Source organism: Globicephala melas, chromosome 13, assembly GCF_963455315.2.
Source record: "Globicephala melas chromosome 13, mGloMel1.2, whole genome shotgun sequence".
Lineage (NCBI taxonomy): Eukaryota > Metazoa > Chordata > Mammalia > Artiodactyla > Delphinidae > Globicephala > Globicephala melas.
In genome coordinates, this window is record NC_083326.1 from 83,331,679 (window position 1) to 83,352,779 (window position 21,101).

The following is a 21,101-nucleotide window of genomic DNA, read 5'->3' on the forward strand; positions in this document are numbered from 1 at the left end:
CTTGGGCGGGTTACCTAACCGCCCTGCGTGCCACTTTCCTCCCCGGTGACACGAAGATGACACTGGTGCTTGTGTCGGGGTGATGGTGAGGATTGGATGAGTTTGAGACATAAAAAGTACTTGCACATAGATGATCCTCAGTAATCAATGTTAGCTGTTATTAGGATGAAAATTGTGGGTGGTTTTCTATCATTCCCTGTTTACAAGTGCCCAGGACTGATAGATACTGCCTCTAAGCCTGCTCCTCCTGGGGCTGGGTTTGGAGTTGGAAGCCTGCAGTGTGGGAGCGGCCGTGTCTCTGCTGTCTGTGGTCACACTGGGCCCGGCTCCAAGAACTTAGCTTCTGGCGCTCCAACGGCCACACCCCAGCGTCTGCGGTTCTGAAGTCAGGATGCTCGGGTTCGTTTCCCAAGTCAGCTCTCACCTCCAAGGTGCAGAAATCCTCCTCCCTCCCTGCTGTTAAGAGGGCAGCAACCAGTCAGGGTTGCAGCGTTACAGGAATCAGGACCCCCCCGATCTAAGATGCTGCTGAGATGGCATTCTGGATCAGACATTTGAACATTGCCGACTCTTCTTGGGAGGCAGAGTGGTCTTGGCCTTGGCACCTGGGTTCAAGTCCCACTTTTATCACTTTCCAGCTGGGGCCTTAGACAAGCCCCTTAGCCCCACTGTGTTGGCACGTGCTTGGGTGAACCACGGGAATAATAGTAACGCCCATCCCATAGGGATAAGGTGAGGCAACATATATAGGTGTGGGCAAGGCATATAGTAAATTGCACTCATTATTAATATTTGCACTTTTTGGAGAATAGGGTACATAGAGCGTCACAGATAAGAACCGAGGCCTTAGAATCAGGCCTCCGTGTGCATTCTGGGCAGTAACTTCCCAGCTACGTGACCTCGTGTGAAGTACTCTCACCTCTTGGGGTCTTGGTTTCCAAATCTGTAAACGGGACGATTAGTATTAGTCCCCATCTCCTCAGATGTTATAGGAATAAATGAGATAATCCAGGCAGCCGGGAAACACGTTCAGTAAGCCAGTGTTATTCACTAAGAAGACAGGCTCATAGGGTGAGTTCAGCAGGCTCATTAGTTTCTTTGCAAAGTATAGTCTCCCGCTATCTACAGACTGTATTTCATTGATTCCTAAATGCACTTATTTTTTTCCACATTTTAACATTGCTGAAATCAGGATGAGCCTTAAAATCAATAGCATCTTAATGTTATAATTTGTAGCATTTTTCCTGTCATAGCAACACACAAAATAATGGTGCCTCACTTAGATTCAATGAGATGTATGTGCACCATATATATATGTATGTAGGTATACATACGTTATATATGTATATATACGTGTGTGTGTGTATTTGACTCTTGAACAATGCAGAGAATTATGGACACCCACCCTCTCCACAGTCGAAAAATCCGCATACAGCTTATAGTCAGCCCTCCATATTCGAGTTTCCTCCGTATACGCAGATTCAACCAAGTGCAGGTCGTGCAGTACTACAGTGCTTACTATTGAAAAAGGATCTGTGTGTGAGTGGACCTTCGCAGTTCAATCTGTGTTATTCAAGGGTCAACTGTATACAGTTCACAGATTTGGAAACCAAGACTCCAAAAAGCTGAAGTAACTTACACAAGGTCACGTAACTCTAAGAGGCCACTCTAAAACACAGAAAGTGTAAAAGTCATTTTACTTTAATTAAAAAATCATGTAAAGAAAGTCACGTTAGCAAAATCAGATAGTCACCAAATATCAGTGAAGTCGTCACTGCAAAGTCCGTACCAGATGGTCCTGCATCCTCTTCTCCACCCCGCCCCCCCCGATTTGGGCTGGTGTATTTTGCAGCTACGCAGTGAAGACCTGGGTCGTTTGTGAGCCCTGAGAAGCAGAAAGCACATCCGCACGCTGGGGGCCTCTTGGGGGGTTGAAGTGGGGCTGCAGGTGGCCCCATTTCGCTTTCCTTCTGCTTTCTCGGTTTCTTTGTGCCGCTTCACTCGCCCTGGCCCAGCCTTCGGGGGTGTTCAATTCTGCAGCCGGGGAGAAAACCTCATCCGTTCCTCCTCAGACGGCATTGAGGGTAAACAAAGGAGCAAGTGCAGTGGGTACGCACTGGCACTGAGAGATGATTTTTGAAGTCGTCTTCTGAGAACTGAGCCATGGTCCCAGATCTATGTCTGCTTCCCTGATCGGAAAGAGAACCTGGGTGGAGAGAGAGAGGGGTCAGAGGAAACAGAGCGAGTTCTGAAGTGGGAGGTGCAGAACCTCCTGCAAAATCTGTAAGCAGCTCCTGCAGGCCATTTCCTCGGGGCTCATTATGGGACAGGCACTGTTCCAGGGCTTTCCATCTACTAGCTCATTTCAAACTCATAACATGAGGAGGTGAGTACAATCAATACCCCCATTTTATAGATGAGCAAACTGAGGTTATGGGAGGTTAAGTAACAGGCCCAAGGTCACACAGCATATCTTGGAACCACTGGGACTTGGGCCCAGAGCCCACATAACTACTGTGCTAGACTGACAGATGGAGTCTGGAACCTTTTTTTTTTTTAATTTCTGATTTTAAGTGGTTTTTATTGTAGAGGAAGTGATAACTTCTCAATGGTACCTACAATTATAAAATAGATATTTGCAATGAATAAAGAGTAACATGTAAGTTCTTGGATATAACAGATAAAACATATAAAGATATCCCCTGAGGCATGAGTAACAAACTTTCAGTCCCCCTCATGCAAAGTTTTGAAAAGGAAGAATGACATCTGGGGGCTTCCCTGGTGGCGCAGTAGATAAGAATCTGCCTGCCAACGCAGGGGACACAGGTTCTGTCCCTGGTCGGGGAAGATTCCACATGCCTCGGAGCACCTAAGCCTGTGCGCCACAACTACTGAGCCCGCGTGCCACAGCTACTGAAGCCCGCGCGCCTAGAGCCCGTGCTCCGCAACAAGAGCAGCCACCGCAATGAGAAGCCCACACACCGCAATGAAGAGTAGCCCCTGCTCACCGCAACTAGAGAAAAGCCCGCGCTGCAACGAAGAGCCAGTGCAGCCAAAAATAAATAAATAAAATTTTAAAAACAGAATGACATCTGGGGTTGATCAAAGTACAGTGACACAAAGTACAGTGTCAATGCTATTTCCAGTTGTAGGAAAGATGGCTGGTGGGCTGAAAAGTCAGTGATGGGGATACGGGCTCTTGCTTCCAGTCAAAGACAAACCTCTTGAGCACTGCTAGCAGCTCTGCCAGCAACAGCAGGACGAGCCCTTGACTCACATGCGGATACAGGCGTTAGGGCTCAGCCGCCCGCCCCCTGAGCCTGCGCATACCCCGCCAACCCCACTTCCCTGTCTCAGGAAACGTCATTCAAGCCAGCAACCAGGAGTTGTTCTCAACTCGTCTCCCCTCAGCCCACCTGCTGTATTTTAGTCACCACGCCCCAGCTATGTTCTGATCCCCCCACTTCTCATCTCCTCCAATGCCACCCGCAGGCCAAGCCACCAGGAGGAGCATAACAGCCTCCCCTCCCCCCACAATCCACTCATGGGGTGGCCAGAATGACCGCGTCACTGTGCAGAGCTCAGTCACTCCTCAGCTTAAACCCTTGCATGGCTCCCCACTGTCCTCAGGACAAAGACAAAAATCCTTCTCAGCATGACCTACTCCTTCGGAGAGTCATTCATTCATTCATTCACTCATTCATTCCATTAGCTCAGTAATCTTGTCTGACGTGAATTTGTGGTCTCACACTCTTTAAACCTGTGTCCTCAGGCTGGCTTACAAACATTGTATTTTTGCCGTATCAGGCTCAAACTCCAATTAAGTAACCCAAAGAACTCCCCTAGAAGAGGCAGAAAGAAACCAGTAGCTTATGGGGACTTCCCTGGTGGTCCGGTGGTTAAGAATCCGCCTTCTGATGCAGGGGACACGGGTTCGATCCCTGGTCAGGGAACTAAGATCCCACATGCCGTGGGGCAACTAAGCCCGCGTGTGTCGCAACCACTGAGCATGCGGGCCACAGCCGGAGAGAAGCCCATGCACCTCAGCAGAGGATCTCGCGTGCTGCAAAAAGATCCCGAACACCGCAACTAAGACCGACACAGCCAAAAATAAAATAAATAAATAAATATTAAAAGAAAGAAACCAGTAGCTTATGGGTCTAGAAGCCTTGTTTACAGTGAGATCCTCAGCCAGTGAATGTCCCAAATAAACACCTTCAGATCTGACACCTGCTGTAGGGTGGAGATGCTCTTTCATTCATTATCTTACCTCGGGAGACCCTTTCTTGGGGAAGAGACACTCCCACTGGCCCTACTTGTCCCCTCAACCCTTCTTCACAAAGCAGCCAGAGTGACCTTTTTATAGGTGACTATGGACATGTCACTCCCCAGCTTCAAACCTTCCAAGGTCTTTCCGAAGCACGTAGAATGAAACCCAAAGTCGTCACCGGGATCCACTCAGCCCCGAATGACCCGCTCCCTCCCCTTCTCCAACCTTGCCTCCCTTCTCTTTGCCGCTCCAGCCACCATGATCTCTGTTGCACAAGCTCTCTCCAGCCTCTGGCCTTTACACCTGCTGTTCCCTCTGCCAGGAAGGCAGGGAAAACTCAGGTCGCTATGGCCTTCCAGGGCTCAGCTTGAATGTTGCCTTTCCATAGACGTCTTCTGGGACTCCCCAAATCTAAAGTAGCTCCCTATCGGGAACTTCCTGGCGGTCCAGTGGTTAGGACTCCGCGCTTTCACCGCCCAGGGCCCGGATTCGATCCGTGTTTGGGGAACTAAGATCCCATAAGTCGCGTGGCACGGCCAAAAATAACTTTAAAAAAAAAAAAAACAGCTCCTGATCAACCTCTCTCTCAGCACCTATTTAATGGTCTTCAGCACAGGTAGGGCCATCTGAAGCTGTCCCGTTAGTACATTTCCTGACCGGTTCACCCTCTGCCTCCCCTGCTGGAATGTAAGCGCCATGAGGGCAGGGAATCCGTCTTGCTCACTGTATCCCCAGCACCTAGACCAGTGCCTAGCACATGGTAGGCGCTCAATAAGTATTTGTTGGAAGAGTAAGTAAATGTGGTTTCAGGTGGTCTCGTCTGATAAAGCTGTTTCATGCAGCCATTCAAGAAAGCCTGGTAGGGCTTCCCTGGTGCCGCAGTGGTTGAGAGTCCGCCTGCCGATGCAGGGGACACGGGTTCGTGCCCTGGTCTGGGAAGATCCCACATGCTGCGGAGCGGCTGGGCCCGTGAACCATGGCCGCTGAGCCTGCGCGTAATACTTAACTGAACTAAGACACGCACTCGGGGGGCTGTTTGCCCCTGCAGAAGCATCCCCTCTCTTCACTAGCCTGCGGCTCCAGGCGGCTGAGCTCTGTGGGGGATCTCAACAAGCTCCCTTGTCCTCTAGCTTCCGGCTGGGCTCAGCCAATGGGAAGCGCCTGCACGCGTGGGGAGGGTGGGAAGAGAGAGAGGTGAGGGCATTCACTCCCTGCTCTGTCCGTGCCAGGCTTTGTTTCACTAGTTACTGTGTGCTCCTCTTCTAAAGGCCACATGCCTGTATGACTCTCCCCCTTCCCCTCACAGCTCCCTCCCCCCGCCCCTCTGCTGCCCACCCCAGGATGCTTCTCCATGCTTCTCCATCCCGCATCTCTGTTCCCACGTCTGTAAAATGTCCCTTCTTTAAATCTTTTCAGTCACTCCTTTTGCGTGAGCCTTTGTTGATAAGCAAGAACCCTGGATGATAGGCCCCACGGCCCTGCAGTATCACTCCTGGGTATATATCCCTGGGAAATTCACACCCAGGTCCAGGAGAGGACATGAAGAAGCATGGAGATATTCACTGCAGCACTGTCCACAGTGGGGGAGGCAACCTGCGATCCCATCGCTGGGGTCAGAAACAAGTTGGATGTCTATGCTGCTATATGGACAGCTCTTAAAAACTGCTTAATGTCCATCCACAGATGAACGGATAAATCGAATGTGGTCTATACATACCATGGAATATCACTGGGCCTTAAAGAGGAAAGAAATTCTGACACGTGGTACAACATGGATGAACCTGAAGACATTATGCTAATCACATGAGCCAGTCATGAAAGGACAAATACTGCATGTCTCCACTTATATGAGGTCCCAAGGGTAGTCAGATTCATAGAGACCGAAAGTAGAGTGGTGGGTGCCAGGGGCTGGAGGAGGGGAACAGAAGAGTTAATGGTTAATGGGGACAGAGCTTCGGGACAGGATGACGAAACAGTTCCGGAAATGGATAGTGGTGGTGGACGCACAGGATCTTAATGCATTTAATGTGACTGAATTGTACACTTAAAAGTGATTAAAATGGTCTCACAGACAGAGAAAACAATCTTATGGTGAGCAAAGGGGAAGTGGCGGGGACGAATAAATTAGGAGTTTGGGATTAATAGATACAAACTACTGTATATAAAATAGATGAACAACAAGGACCTACTGTACAGCACAGGGAACTATATTCAATATCTTGTAATAACCTATAATGGAAAATAATCTGAAAAAGAATATATATATTTGTATAACTGAATCGTTTTGCTGTATACCTGAAACTAATACAACATTATAAATCAACTGTACTACAATTTCTTTATTATTATTTTTTTTTTTTGGCTGCGCCACACGGCATACAGGATCTTAGTTCCCCGACCAGGGATCAAACCCGCAGCCCCTGCATTGGAAGTGTGGAGTCTTAACCACTGGACCACCGGGGAAGTCCAACTATACTTCAATTTTTAAAAAAATAATTAAGGGCTTCCCTGGTGGCACAGTGGTTGTGAGTCCGCCTGCCGATGCAGGGGACACGGGTTCGTGCCCCGGTCCGGGAGGATCCCACATGCTGCGGAGCAGCTGGGCCTGTGAGCCATGGCCACTGGGCCTGCGCGTCCGGAGCCTGTGCTCCGCAACGGGAGAGGCCACAACGGTGAGGGGCCCGCGTACCGCAAAAAAAAAAAAAAATTAAAATGGTAAATTTTATGTTAGGTATGATTAAAATAAAAAATACTAAAAAAAAAAAAAAAAAAGATCATTCAAACTCAGTTCTCAAAGCCCAAAGCATCTGACCATATATCGGCTAAAGCTATGCTGTCCAATACAGTGGCCACATGCCTTTTGAGCCCTTGAAACAAAACGAGTCTTTTTTTTTCTAAATTAATTAATTAATTTTATTTATTTTTGGCTGCGTTGGGTCTTCATTGCTGTGCACGAGCTTTCTCTAGTTGCGGTGAGCGGGGGCTACTCTCTGTTGCGGTGCACAGGCTTCTCATTGTGGTGGCTTCTCTTGTTGTGGAGCACGGGCTCTAGGGCGCGCGGGCTTCAGTAGTTGTGGCACACGGGCTTAGCTGCTCCGCGGCATATGGGATCTTCCCAGACCAGGGCTCGAACCCGTGGCCCCTGCATTGGCAGGCGGATTCTTAACCACTGTGCCACCAGAGAAGCCCCATAACGAGTCTTTAACTGAAATGTGCTGTCAGTGTAAAATACACATCAGATTTCAAGGGCTTACTATTTAAAAAAAAGAATGTAAAATATCTCATTAATAATGTTTTATAGTGATCACACGTTGAAATGATAATATTTTGGATGTGTTGGGTTAGTAAAATATATTATTAAAATTTAAAAAAGAGTTCCTGAGGGAATTCCCTGGCAGTCCAGTGGTTAGGGCTCTGCGCTTCCAGTGCAAGGGGCACGGGTTCCATCCCTGGTCGGGGTACTAAGATCCCGCATGCCACGGTACAGCCAAAAATTTTTTTAAATATATATTTCTTTTTCTAAAAAAAAAGGGTGCCTGATAAAAAAGAAAACAACAACAGTGCTTAGTGAAGAAAAAAAAAAACAATACGAGGAAACAGAATGAAGTGTTAAACAAAATATCAGTTACTATTGAAAATACATCCACAAAAGACAATATACAATTTTTAGAACATGGTAAATAAATACCCATAGGAGACTGGCTGAGGGGGAGGGGAGCTGGGAAGCAGAATGGGAATGGGGGATGGGGATAAAGAGGGAACAAATAAAACCAAGAAGAAAGGGGTCTTACGCTCACAGCGAGGTGCATTGTGCCATGAGCTGAGACTCACTAACGCAACCCTATGTTCCTGAGATCCAAAAACAGAAAAATAAAAATAAAATTTTCTCCTCTCTCTTGAAACAAAGGCATCTTAATTAAACCTGCCCTGGAAGGTAACTCAGAATCTCTGATCCCTCAAAATTATTTCCCTGTGAAGTTGGAGTCCATGAAGTCCTTGCAAAATAGGTCACTGCAGCACCCCCAGCTTAAGCACCACACCTGGTGCACAATATAGACTCAGTGAGGGTTTGTTGACTGACTAATGACCGAATGAATGGAAGAAAACGAGGTCCCATCAGCCATCCCTGAGAGGCAGGAATAATGGAGCAAGAGCCAGATGGCGGCCTAGGACCTGATACAGCCTGCGATGGTGGGTCGTTTGGATCGTACAGTCTTTATTTTTAATCTTAAATTATTTGCCGGCATTTGGAAATCAGATTCCATGAACAAATCCGGCTTCTCGGCTTCACTCAAGAAGCGGAAGCTCTGGTAACATGTTATTCCTAGGCCAGACAGAACTGAGGGGCAACTGTCCCCTACCCCACCCCACAGCCCCATCACTCATCCACATTAAGTGCTTGGCCCCCGTAGGCTTTCTAGTTTGAGATCCCTGATCGAGGCTGTTTCTCACTTTCGATCCAAAAGACCAGGAGCTGATAAACTGTCACCAGGCCGGACATTCTCAAAGCAACCAAGGCAAACCAGCTGCTCCCTTCAGCCTGGGGTGGAGGAAAGGTGTCCCTAATTGTACTGACATCTGTAGACAGAAAAGGCACATCTCAAGGTGTGGTCCAAGGGTTCCCCACATCAGAACTGTCTGGGAATTTAGTAAAAATCCAGATTTCTGGGCCTCATCCTAGAACCAATGACTTGATATCTGAGAATCTGAATTTTAACTAGTGTCCCACACCCATGGTTTGAGGCACAGCAAGCAAAGAAACAAGGGATTAACAATGGTGCGTGAGGGCTTCCCTGGTGGCGCAGTGGTTAAAAGTCCGCCTGCCGATGCAGGGGATGCAGGTTCGTGCCCCAGTCCGGGAAGATCCCACATGCCGCGGAGCAGCTGGGCCCGTGAGCCATGGTCGCTGAGCCTGCGCGTCCGGAGACTGTGCTCCGCAACGGGAGAGGCCACAACAGTGAGAGGCCCGCGTACCGCAAAAAAAAAAAAAAAAAAACAATGGTGCGTGAACACGAGGGGGGTATTCAGAGGACACTGCATTATGGGTCCCAGCGTTGGGAGACCCAGGGTCCTCCAAAGTTGGTGATGAACTAGCCCCCTTAAACTCCAATCATTATTGTTACTGTGTTTTTCTTGTGGTTGTAATATTATTATTATTTGGTTATTGTTATTATATCATAGGGAGGCAGTGGAGTGTAGAATCTGGATTTCCTTGGGTTCAAATCCTGACTTCACTGTTTACTATCTGTGTGACCCTGGGTACTTAACTTTACTTCTTGGTCTTTACTTCCCCATCTGTAAGTTGGGGATTGTAATAGTTCCTACCTCATAGGGTCACTGTGAAGAGTCAATGAATTAATATATGTTAAATGCTTACGCTACTGCCTGGCAGATATTATAATACACCGGCAATGAGTTTTCATAGCAGCTACAAGACCACCACCAGGAGAGCAGGACCTCCCCCTCTCACCCCAACTCCCTCCTTTAGTGATTATTTAGTGGCAACAGGGGGCAGCCAGGTGACTTACAGCTTCCTTATGATTGTCTCCTCCTTGTTACTGCTGGCATTGCTGGCCCTGGTAACCAGAGCATCTTTTTCTCTTCTTCCTCCTGGGCCTTCTCTTGCTGGGATCAGGCCACTAGGAAAAAGGAGACAAATAAGTGGGTTGTTTTATTGTAGATCTCTTATCTGTGCAGCTCTGAAAGTGAAGGTGCTTAATAATTATTATTATATTAATAATATTATCATTGAAATGCTACAGTTAGACATTCTGACTCAGATGATTAGAATCTTCCTTCCACCTTTCCACTGTTGACACCTCTTCTTTCTTTCCCTTGGCTAATTCCATTGGCTGGTACTTTAAGCTTCTCCAATTGCTAGAAATATAACAATGTATAAATCCTTTAACTTAACCCTTGATTTCCTAATTAGTAAAATAAGGATAATGAAAGTACCTAATTCCTAGGATTGAGGGATTAAGCGAGATAATAAATGGAATTCATTCATTCGTTCAACAAATATTATTAAGCTACAAATTGTACCAATGTATATAGATATAGCAATTAACAAAATAGATAAAATACCTTCTCTCATGCAATTTATATCCCATTGGGAAAGGAAACAGTCAAGAAACAAATAAATAAGTAAAATTTAAAAATATATAGTAAGTCAGATGGTGATAAGACCTAGATTGATATTGATCAATAAGATATTTAGGTCAGGTGACCCAAAGAGGGCCAGAGTACTTCCCTGGATTTGATGTACAGAAGTTGGAAGAAGGCTATTCTCTCTCACTTGCTGATTGCCAGCAGCCATGCTTCCTAAGATTCAGAGAAGGACTGTCTTTAATACAAAATAATAAGGCCAATAAAGAGAAGCAAAGAGGAAAGAAAGAGGCACACAGTCCCTGATTCCAACACTGAGGCCTTAGTTGCAGTTTTTTCTTTATTTCTGAGACCAGTTCCAGGATCCTTCCCAGCTATGTGACCGATAAAACTCCCTTTTGTGCTTAAGCTAGTTTGAATTGGATCTCTGTCACCTGCAACCAAAAGAAGGCTGACCACGGTGAAGCATTTAAATGTCTGACCCAGGGACTTCCTTGGTGGTCCAGTGGTTAAGAATCCGCCTTCCATGGGACTTCCCGGGTGGTGGAGTGGTTAAGAATCTGCCTGCCAATGCAGGGGACACGGGTTCAAGCCCTGGTCCGGGAAGATCCCACATGCCGTGGATCAACCAAGCCCCTGCACCACAACCACTGAGCCTGCACTCTGGAGCCTGCAAGCCACAACTACTGAGCCCCCGTGCCACAGTTACTGAAGCTCAGGCGCCTGGAGCCCGTGCTCCGCAAGAGAAGCCACCGCAATGAGAAGCCTGTGCACTGCAATGAAGAGTAGCCCCTGCTCGCCACAACTAGAGAAAGCCCGCATGCAGCAACGAAGACCCAACACAGCCATAGATAAATAAATAAATAATTTTTTAAATATTAAAAAATAATCTGCCTTCCAATGCAGGGGATGCAAGTTCGATCCCTGGTCGGGGAACTAAGATCCCACATGCCGTGGGGCAACTAAGCCAGGGCGCCACAACTAGAGAGCCCACATGCTGCAACTAAGACCTGATGCAGCCACATAAATAAATAAATAAATATTAAAAAAAAAAAGTCTGACCCAGTAAGCTCATTAGATCCACTTAGGTATTTTGTTGTGGTACCTACTGGTAAATTTATGTCCATGCTATAGGCATCAATTTTCCCCTTACTACAGACTGAATTCATATGTTGAAGCCCTAACCCTTAATGTTATGGTATTTGAAGATGGGACCTTTGGAAGACAATTAGGTCTACATGAGGTCATGAGGGTAGGCCCTCATGATGGGATTAGTGCCCTTGTAAGAAGAGACACCAGACGGCTTGCTCTCTCATTCTCCCCACCATTTGAGGACACAGCAAGAAGGCAGCTGTCTACAAGCCAGGAAGAGCCAGAACCAACCATACTGGCACCTTGACCTTGGACTTCTAGCCTCCAGAACTGTGAGAAAAAAAATTTCTATTGTTTAAGCCACCCAGTCTCTGGTGTTTTGTTATGGCAGCTTGAGCTGACTGAGATACCCCTTTAGGTATGAATGTCAGATAGCAGAATTTACCCCTCTCTCTCTTTCTTTGCAAAGAGTGGGCTCTTATTACTTAATATTATTTCTATTTTTATTATATATATTTATTATAATAATATTCATATGAGAATCATCTAAAAATTACCTTTTCCCACTATCTACCATTACATAACACCCTAAAACTTAGTGATTTAAAACTATGATGATTTATGACTTCTCATGATGGCTCTGTTTCTTATGGTTCATTTGGTGGTTCTCCTGATGGTCTAGTTTGGGGTTCTCAACTGGCTGCATTCAGTTGGAGGATCAGCTGGGGGCTGGATGCAGCTGGGGCTGTCATATGGGGCACCTTGGTTCTTCTTCATGTGACCTCTCCATGTGACTACCTTAAGCTTCCTCATAGCATGGTGGTCTCAAGGCAGCAATCTGAGAGCACAAACATGGAAGCTGCTAGGCCTTTTAGAGCCTTAACCTAGGAAGCCAAACAGCATCACTTCTACCACATTCGATTGGTCAGAGCAAGTCATAGGGCCGTCCAGATTCAAGGGGACGGAAAATAGACTCTACCTCTACTCCGATGAGAGGAGTGGAAAAATTTCATTGGAAAAGGAATGCAGGGGGACTTCCCTTGTGGCACAGTGGTTAAGAATCCGTCTGCCAAAGTAGGGAACACGGGTTCGAGCCCTGGTCCGGGAAGATCCCACATGCCGCGGAGCTACTAAGCCTGTGTGCCATAACTATTGAGCCAGCGCTCTAGAGCTTGTGCGCCACAGCTGCTGAGCCCGTGTGCCGCAACTACTGAAGCCCGCGCGCCTAGAGCCCGTGCTCCGCACAAGAGAAGCCACCGCAATAAGAAGCCCGCGCACCGCAATGAAGAGTAGCCCCAGCTCGCTGCAACTAGAGAAAGCCCACGCGCAGCAACGAAGACCCAATGCAGCCAAAAATAAAATAAATAAATAAATAATTAACAAAGGAATGCAGGATGGGAAAAACCGTTGTGACCATCTTTGGAAACAGTCGACCATCTCTGCTTTCAGTTAAAACTATCATTAGTATGAGCTTTGGCCTCCAAATTGATGCAGTTGCTAAGAGAACACCTCAGTTGACATTCTGGTTTCTCCAGAATATATAACACAGGAGACTAAACAGAATCCTGCTGTCTGTCTATTGGCCTGTACCAGATGGGAAGTGCACATCTGTTGTTCTCTGGGAATTCAAAACTGGAACTAACGTGGGTTGCTTTATTCACTAGCCAGCTGCTCATGGCATCGGCAGTCTAAGAGTTCCTCTTTTTAATTAACCGTGTCTGGAGTACTTATTAAATGAGATGAAGACAGGTCTTTCCATTAACAGCGTTCCAACCTCAGCAGAAGGAAGACAATTAAATTCCTGTTGGCAGAGCTCAGCTCTTTTGGATTTAGCTTCCTAGGACATTTTTACTTTGATGCTCTCTTAATGATGCCACATTGAATGAATTTAAGGAATAATATCATTGGAGCTTTGTTTTGTTTTGAATTAGAGTATTTCCTTACTTCCAAACTTTCCGAGTCCAAATGTGGCATGATAATTAAAAGCTCAGACTCTAATGTCAGGCTGTCTGACGCCATGTCTCAAGGTTGCCACCACCAGCCCTGGGACTTCAAGCAGGTACTTGACCTCTCTGACCCTTAGATCATCTTGGGGATAACATTACCCTAACTCATAGGCTTGCTGTGAACACTAATTGAAATGATGCTCGGGATACACTTAGCACATGGTAAGCATTGATAAATATTAGTTGGCACTACATTTTGTTTGTTTTGGTTTTTACTTTTTGGCGGCACCCTGAGGTATGTGGGATCTTAGTTTCCCCACCAGGGATCGAACCTGCGCCCCCCTGCATTGGGAGCTCGAAGTCTTAACCACTGGACCACCAGGGAAGTCCTGGCACCATGTTTTTATTCTCTTGATCTTTCCTTCTCCTGCCTCTAAGGAAACCTGCTTTGTTTAACTCAGTGTTTCCCAGAATTATTCAACCACAGAGCTCCTTTTTGCCGCGCTGTGTGGCTTGTGGGAACTCAGTTCCCCGACCAGGGATTGAATCCGGGCCACAGCAGTGAAAGCGCCGAATCCTAGCCACTGGACCACCAGGGAACTCCCTAGAGCTCCCTTTTCAAGAAATACCTACATAAAGTAAACTATTTGGGGAAACATGGTGCAGAAGGATAAAGTGAAGTCCAAACCTGCTATGTCAACAGCTTCCTTATTTCCTCTCTTGCTTGTCCTACAGTTCCTCCTCTACCCAGTATTATTGTGATCTTTCCTAACTTGTAATTTTTATACAATTTCAAACTTAGAGAAAAGGTGTAATACTAGTACAAAAACTTCCCATATATCTACCCAGATCCCTCAAATGCTTATCCGTGTATCTATCTACCTACCCATCCATCCATCCATCCACCTATCCACCTACCCACCCACCCATGCAACCATCTTCTCCCTGAACCACTTGAGAGTAAACTGGAGAAAAGAATCTTACCCCCTCACTCCTAAATGCTTAAGTGTCTTTCCAGAGAACACGGACATTCTCTCACATAACCAAGTCATTCAGTTATCAAAATCACCACATTGATCTTTTAAAATAGTAAATCAGACTGTGTCATTCCCTTAAGATTTCCCAAGATCTTCACATTACACTTACAATAAAACTAGAGCTCCTGGGCTTCCCTGGTGGCACAGTGGTTAAGAATCTGCCTGCCAATGCAAGGGACATAGGTTTGTACCCTGGCCTGGGAAGATTCCATATGCCGTGGAGCAACTAAGCCCATGCGCCACAACTACTGAGCCTGAGCTCTAGAGACCGCAAGCCACAACTACTGAAGCCTGCGTGCCTAGAGCCCGTGCTCCGCAACAAGAGAAGCCACAACAATGAGAAGCCCATGCACTGCAACGAAGACCCAACACAGCCAAAAATAAATAAATTTATTTTTAAAAAACCCCCAAAACTAGAGCTCCTTCCTGTGTCCAAAAAGGCCACCCCTCCGTCTCTTCTGGACCGTCCTCTATCTCATATTCCAAGTTCCACCATGGTGGGCCTCTTTAATTGGCCAAATGGGTTCCTACCTCAGGGCCTTTGCGCTTCTTGTTCTACTTTTACGCAACCAAATCTTTACATGGTTGGCTGCTTCTTGTCATTCACCTCAGGGGGGTCTTCCCTGACCACCCAGTCTAAAGCAGGGCCCCCTCCCGCACTCTGCTCTCTGTCATGTCACCTTGATCTACATTCTCTTCAGCATTCACCACCATTATCCTGTGTGTTCATTGCAGGCCTTCTGGCTGATTGCCTGTCTTCCCCCTAGACTAGCACGGACTTTCTGTTTTGTTCCTGCTCTACCCCCAGTGCCAGGAATAGTGTCTGGCATATAGTGGGTCTTCAATAAGTAGATTGGATGAACATAAGAACAGATATGTAATATATCAAGGAATTCTAGGCAGTGTCTTGCTCTGCAGTGTAGGAGCCCCAGGCAGCACAGCCCACCTCTTATAGCACTGCAGCTCTTCCTGCACCACCAGCAGCTGCGACTTGAGTTTGTTGCGCTCCTGCAGCACGTCTCTCAGCTCCTGTAGAGTAAAGCGTGGTCGGTTGGGATCTGTCAGGTCAACCACCATTTTGTCTGGTCCCAGGTTCACCTGTAAGAAAAGATATCACTTATACAGTTTCCCTCATGAGGATGGACTGTCCATCCCAGAAAGGAAACTTCTCTTGTTCTGTTACTACTCCCAGGGATCTGATGAGATGAGACGTTGCCTGTTGGAAGTGTTTGGTTGATGGTAAAGAGGCAAGAATTCCAAGTACCATTCTCCAAGAAAGGAGCCAGGGCTCCTTGGAGAATAGCTGAGTCCAGGGCTGGAACAGGGAAAGTCCAAGTTGAGTCTGGAACATTCCACTGTGTAAGGGATGGAGACAGATCAAAAGGACACAGTTGGAAGGCACTCCTACTGGCCAAACTGAACGACTTGAGTATCCGCGTGAATAGTAACAGGAATGGATAATAACCCATCAAATAAAAACAGGATTCAGGAATCCATACTTGAAATTTTTAATTTAGGGAATTCCCTGGTGGTCCAGTGGTTAGGACTCCAAGCTTCCACTGTGAGGGGCATGGGTTCAATCCCTGGTCGGGGAACTAAGATCCCACATGCTGAGTGGCGTGGCCAAAAAAATAAAATAAATAAAAATTTAAATTTAAATTAATTAACTAATTAATGGGGATGTAATGGCTAATCTTATGTGTCAACTTGACTGGGCTAAGGGATGCCCAGACAGCTGGTTAACCCATTATTTCTGGGTGTGACTGTGAAGGTGTTTCTGGAAGAGATTAGCATTTGACTTGGTGACCTGAGTACAGCAGAGGCTCCTCCCCAGTGTGGGTGGGCTTCATCCAATCCATTGAGGGCCTGAATAGAACAAAAAGGTGGAGAGAGGGTGAATTCACTCCCTGCTTGAGCAGGACATCCTTCTTCTCCTGCCCTTGGACAGTGCACATCAACCCTCCTGGTTCTTGGGCTTTTGGACCTAGACCAGGACTTATGCCATCAGCCCCCTGACACAAGACTTCTGACTTGGACTGAATTACACCACTGGCTTTCCTTATTCTACAGTTTGCAGGCAGCAGATTGTGGGTCTTCTCGGCCTCCATAACCACGTGAGCCGATTCCTATAATAAATATTTTCATCTGTGTCTATATCTACATCTATATCACCTATTGTTCTATTTCTCTGGAGAACTCGGACTAATACCAGAAAGGAGGAGGGGGATCTGTACTTTACAGAAGAATGCCAATTAATAAGTGTAGAAGATGATAGAGTCAGAAAATCATCCTTTTGCAACCAACGCAGTAATAATTGATTCAGGCAAGACTAATGAATGGACCTAAAACTTTTGGGTGAAAGTTTGTTGAGGAACAGGATATTTCACAGTTTCAAAGTACTTTCCCATAGGCTACTTATGCATTACAAAGGGAACAAAGACACCCTTACAGTGCAGAAATCTTGCAGACACCACCTTAACCAAGTGATAGAAGTTACCATTGCCAATAACGACAAACTGAATCAGGTGCCTCCTGATACGAGGCACCGAGAGGGACACAGCACACTTAAGTGGTATCCCTGCTAAACATGTATAACTTGAATCTAACCATGAGGAGACATCAGAACAAGCCCAAGTTGAAGGACATTCTACAGACTAACTGATATACAATCTTCAAAAAATGTCAAGGTCATGAAAGACAAGGAAAAGCTGAGGAACTGTTCCAGACTAAAGCTGACTAAAGAGATATGCCCTAAAGGTACCGTATAACCCTGCATTGGATCTTGCATCAGAAAAAAAAAATGCGATAAAGGATATTATTATGAATTTTGAATAGGGATGGCATATTAGATCTTAGTATTCTACCAACTTTTCCCCCTGAATTCAATTATTTATTGTGGTTATGTAACAGTATGTCTTAGGAGATACACACTGAAGTATTTAGTATTTAGGGTGAAAGATCCTTATCTTTTACTAACTCTGCAGCTAACATAATGTCTGAAGATTCTGAGTGAATAAATAATATATAGACATAAATATTTGTTAAATATGAGTACATATGTGCATATATACATGTATGTATATGTGTGTATATAATACTTCAGTGTGTATCTCTTAAGACATAGTATACACACACACAAACACATATATACATACACCTGAATATAACACCTGAATTGAGGTGAAGGGTATACAAGGGTTCATTGTACTTATCTTGCAACTCTTCCATAGGTTTGACATTTTTTCAAGCTAAAGTTAAAATAAAGCAAATATTTGAAAACAACCTAAATGTCCATTAGCAGAAGTCTAGTTAAACAAACTAAGGCACAACCACACTCTGGAATATTCTACAGGTGATAAAGAGAATAAGCCACACTATAAAGAGAAATGCAATAGTGACCACATTCCTCCTCTCGGATTGATAAACATCAGCGTGTTTGAAAACACACTGTGTTGTAAAAGCTGTGGGGAAACCAGTTCCTTCACCGATAGCAGAGGAAGCCAATCTCTTTAACCCCTTTGGAATGCAACTTGACAATACTTATTAAACCTTCCAATGTAGGGGACTTCCCTTCCCTGGTGGCGCAGTGGTTGAGAATCCACCTGCCAATGCAGGGGACACGGGTTCGAGCCCTGGTCCGGGATGATCCCACGTGCCGCGGAGCAACTGAGCCTGTGCGCCACAGCTACTGAGCCTGCGCTGTAGAGCCCGCGAGCTGCAACTGCTGAAGCCCACACACCTAGAGCCCGTGCTCCGCAACAAGAGAAGCCACCACAATAAGAAGCCCGAGCTCTTTGGTCTCGGAGGCAGAAGCGAGATGACGAAGGGAACGTCCTCGTTTGGAAAGCGTCGGAATAAGACGCACACGTTGTGCCGCCGCTGTGGCTCTAAGGCCTACCACCTTCAGAAGTCGACCTGTGGTAAATGTGGCTACGCTGCCAAGCGGAAGAGGAAGTATAACTCGAGTGCTAAAGCTAAAAGACGAAATACCACCGGGACTGGTCGAATGAGGCACCTAAAAATTGTATACCGCAGATTCAGGCATGGATTCCGTGAAGAAACAACACCTAAACCCAAGAGGGCAGCTGTTGCAGCATCCAGTTCACCTTAAGGATTTCAATTATTAGTCACGCAATAAATGTTCTGGTTTTGAAAAAAAATAAAAAAAAAAGAAGCCCGTGCACCACAACGAAGAGTAGCCCCCACTCGCCTTAACTAGAGAAAGCCCGCGCACAGCAATGAAGACCCAATGCAGCCATTAATTAATTAATTAAAAAAAAAAACTTCCAATGTGGCTTTCCTTTGACCCAGTGAATCCACTTCCCCTAGATACTGAGGGGGCCAACTGCTACAGGTCAGAGTAATTCACTGTTGCATGGGGTCGGAGCAAACGATTGGAAAATGAAGGTCTTTTGATAGGAAACTTGTTAAAGCAGAGATTCTGAACCTTTTTTTTTTGTGCCGTGGACCCTTACGGCAGCCTGGTAAAGCCCACGTGGATTTCATCTCAAAATACTGATTTTAAATGTATAAAAGGCATAGAATTACAAGAAAACCAACTAAGAGAACACACTCATCAAAATCTTCTAAAAATAAATTTGTGATTCCTAGACCTGCTTCTTTATTAAATAACACGATGTAGCCACAGGTCTAATAAGATACAGAGGAAAACAAAGTTTTGAGTTCTGCACTACACTGTAATGGGATATGAAAACATCTGTGATTTCCACTGGTGATTGTCACAGGTACTGCTAATATTACTGTGGTTTGTTGTCTATCGTCATAATTGAAGAAAGTGTTATATTTCAGATGGAGGTTGGTGAAAATAAAAATACAATTTCTTCTCATGCAAGTTCATAGATTTTGCGGATTAGAATCATGGTCCTCTTGGGGGGTTCCAAAAACTCCAAGTTAAGAACCCTCACGTTGAGCAATTGATAACACTGTACGGTGGAAGTTTTCAAAAGCCATTAAAAGGTGAGGAAGCTCTTTATATTCTGATTTAGTACAACTTTCATGCCATGTTAAGTGAAAATAAGCAAGAGGCAGAACGGGGTATATATTATAATACCATTTGTGTGAATAATGGAAAAATATATTCATATCTGCTTGTGTTTGCACAAAGTATCTCTGGGTACTTTAAGAAACTGATCATTTTAATTTTTTCTAGGGAGGGGAAGTGGTGGCTAGGGGTGGAGAGAGATGGGGAGGGAGCTTTTCCAAGGCAAACACTTTTGTAACACTTGAATTTTGAACTTAAATTTTTTAAAAAGAAAGGAAACAAACTATTCTCATACCCATTGTGATGGCTACTGTAATCAAACAAACAAATCAGAAAGTAAGTGTTGGCAAGGATGTGGAAAAATTGGAACGCTTGTGCATTGCTGGTAGGAATGTAAAATGGTGTGGTCACTATGAAAAACTGAATGGCAGATCCTTTAAAAATTAAAAATAGAATTATCATGTGATGCAGCAATTCCACTTTTGGGTATATACCCCAAAGTCTTGAAAGCAGGGACTTAAAGAGAGATTTATGGATCCACGTTCAGAGCAAAATTATTCACACAAATCAAGAGGTGGAAGCAACCCAAGTGTCCATCAACAGACAGATAAACAAACTGTGGTGGATCCATACAATGGAATAGTATTCAGCCTTAGAAAGGAAGGAAATTCTGACACATGCCACAACATGGAAGAACCTTGAGGACATTAAGTGAAATAAGCCAGTGGCAAAAGGACAAAGATTATCCGACTCTGCTTATATGAAGTACCTAGAATAGGTAAATCCATATAGACAGAAAGTAGAACAGTAGTTACCAGAGGCTTGAGGGAGAGGGGGCATTTGGAGTTAGTGTTTAGTGGGTACAGAGTTTCAGTTTCGTTTCGCAAGACAGGAGTTTTGGAGAGGATGGTGGTGATGGTTGCATAATAATGGCTGTGAATGTACTTAAGGCCACTGAACTCTGCACTTAAAAAGATGGTAACTTTTATGTCTACCACAACTAAAAATGGTAACTAAAAAAAACAAGAAAGAAAGAAACACTAGGGCATATTTTTATAAACTGTCTAGTGACACTAAATATTCATTTTCTCCGCCTTTTGCCCCACCCCTGTTCTTAAGACTACAGTTTGGGAGGAAAACGTGCCAGCTCATCCGCTGGCTGACAAGCTTGTCCGCTATGCCCCAGACAGGAAATGACCCGGCCCCCGTGCAGACCACACTGTTCATGGTCCATGATGGGGCTTCCTCCATATCCTTGTGCCTGGAGCTGGAGGTGACAGGAAAAGAGCACAGAATGTGAGCTGAGGGATCTTAGGCAAGTCATTTAACTGCTCTTGAATCTCAAAAGTCAGGCTACTAATCATGACACTCAACCATCTCATATGACGGATACTAAAGAAGAACCTTATCTACAAATATAATTGTCACCGTGAGCAATGAGTAGGTGAAATAAAAGAGTACCAAGGAAGCTACCAGAAACCTTCACTCTTCCCTATGAGTTTCAGCCACCCAGTTCCTGCTGTCCTTTCATGGCATACTTCTCAGTTTGTAATCCTGTAGTCTAGTTTCGGAGGTCTGTGTGTCTTGCCTCTCCCACTAGATGTGAAGCTCCGTGAAGGCAGGGACCTTGTCTAATTTAGTGCCATAGC

General features: G+C 45.4%; 1 protein-coding gene and 1 pseudogene across 2 annotated transcripts in view; one reads left to right on the forward strand and one right to left on the reverse strand.

The window, feature by feature from the left end:
* Positions 1-1,683: 1,683 nt before the first annotated feature.
* RILPL2 (Rab interacting lysosomal protein like 2) overlaps positions 1,684-21,101 on the reverse strand; it is a 31,722-nt gene continuing 12,304 nt past the window's right edge. The window contains exons 4-6 of one of the 2 annotated variants that reach the window (XM_070043406.1): positions 15,397-15,479; positions 9,799-9,909; positions 1,684-2,206 (exon numbers count right to left, since the gene is read on the reverse strand). In XM_070043406.1, coding sequence (XP_069899507.1) covers positions 2,176-2,206; positions 9,799-9,909; positions 15,397-15,479 — 225 coding nt within the window. In that variant the 3' untranslated portion in view covers positions 1,684-2,175. Of the gene's footprint in view, positions 2,207-9,798; positions 9,910-15,396; positions 15,549-21,101 lie in introns of both variants that reach the window. The other variant, XM_030860081.3, reaches the window with a different exon arrangement.
* On the forward strand, positions 18,247-18,604 carry LOC115855204 (large ribosomal subunit protein eL37 pseudogene; annotated as a pseudogene).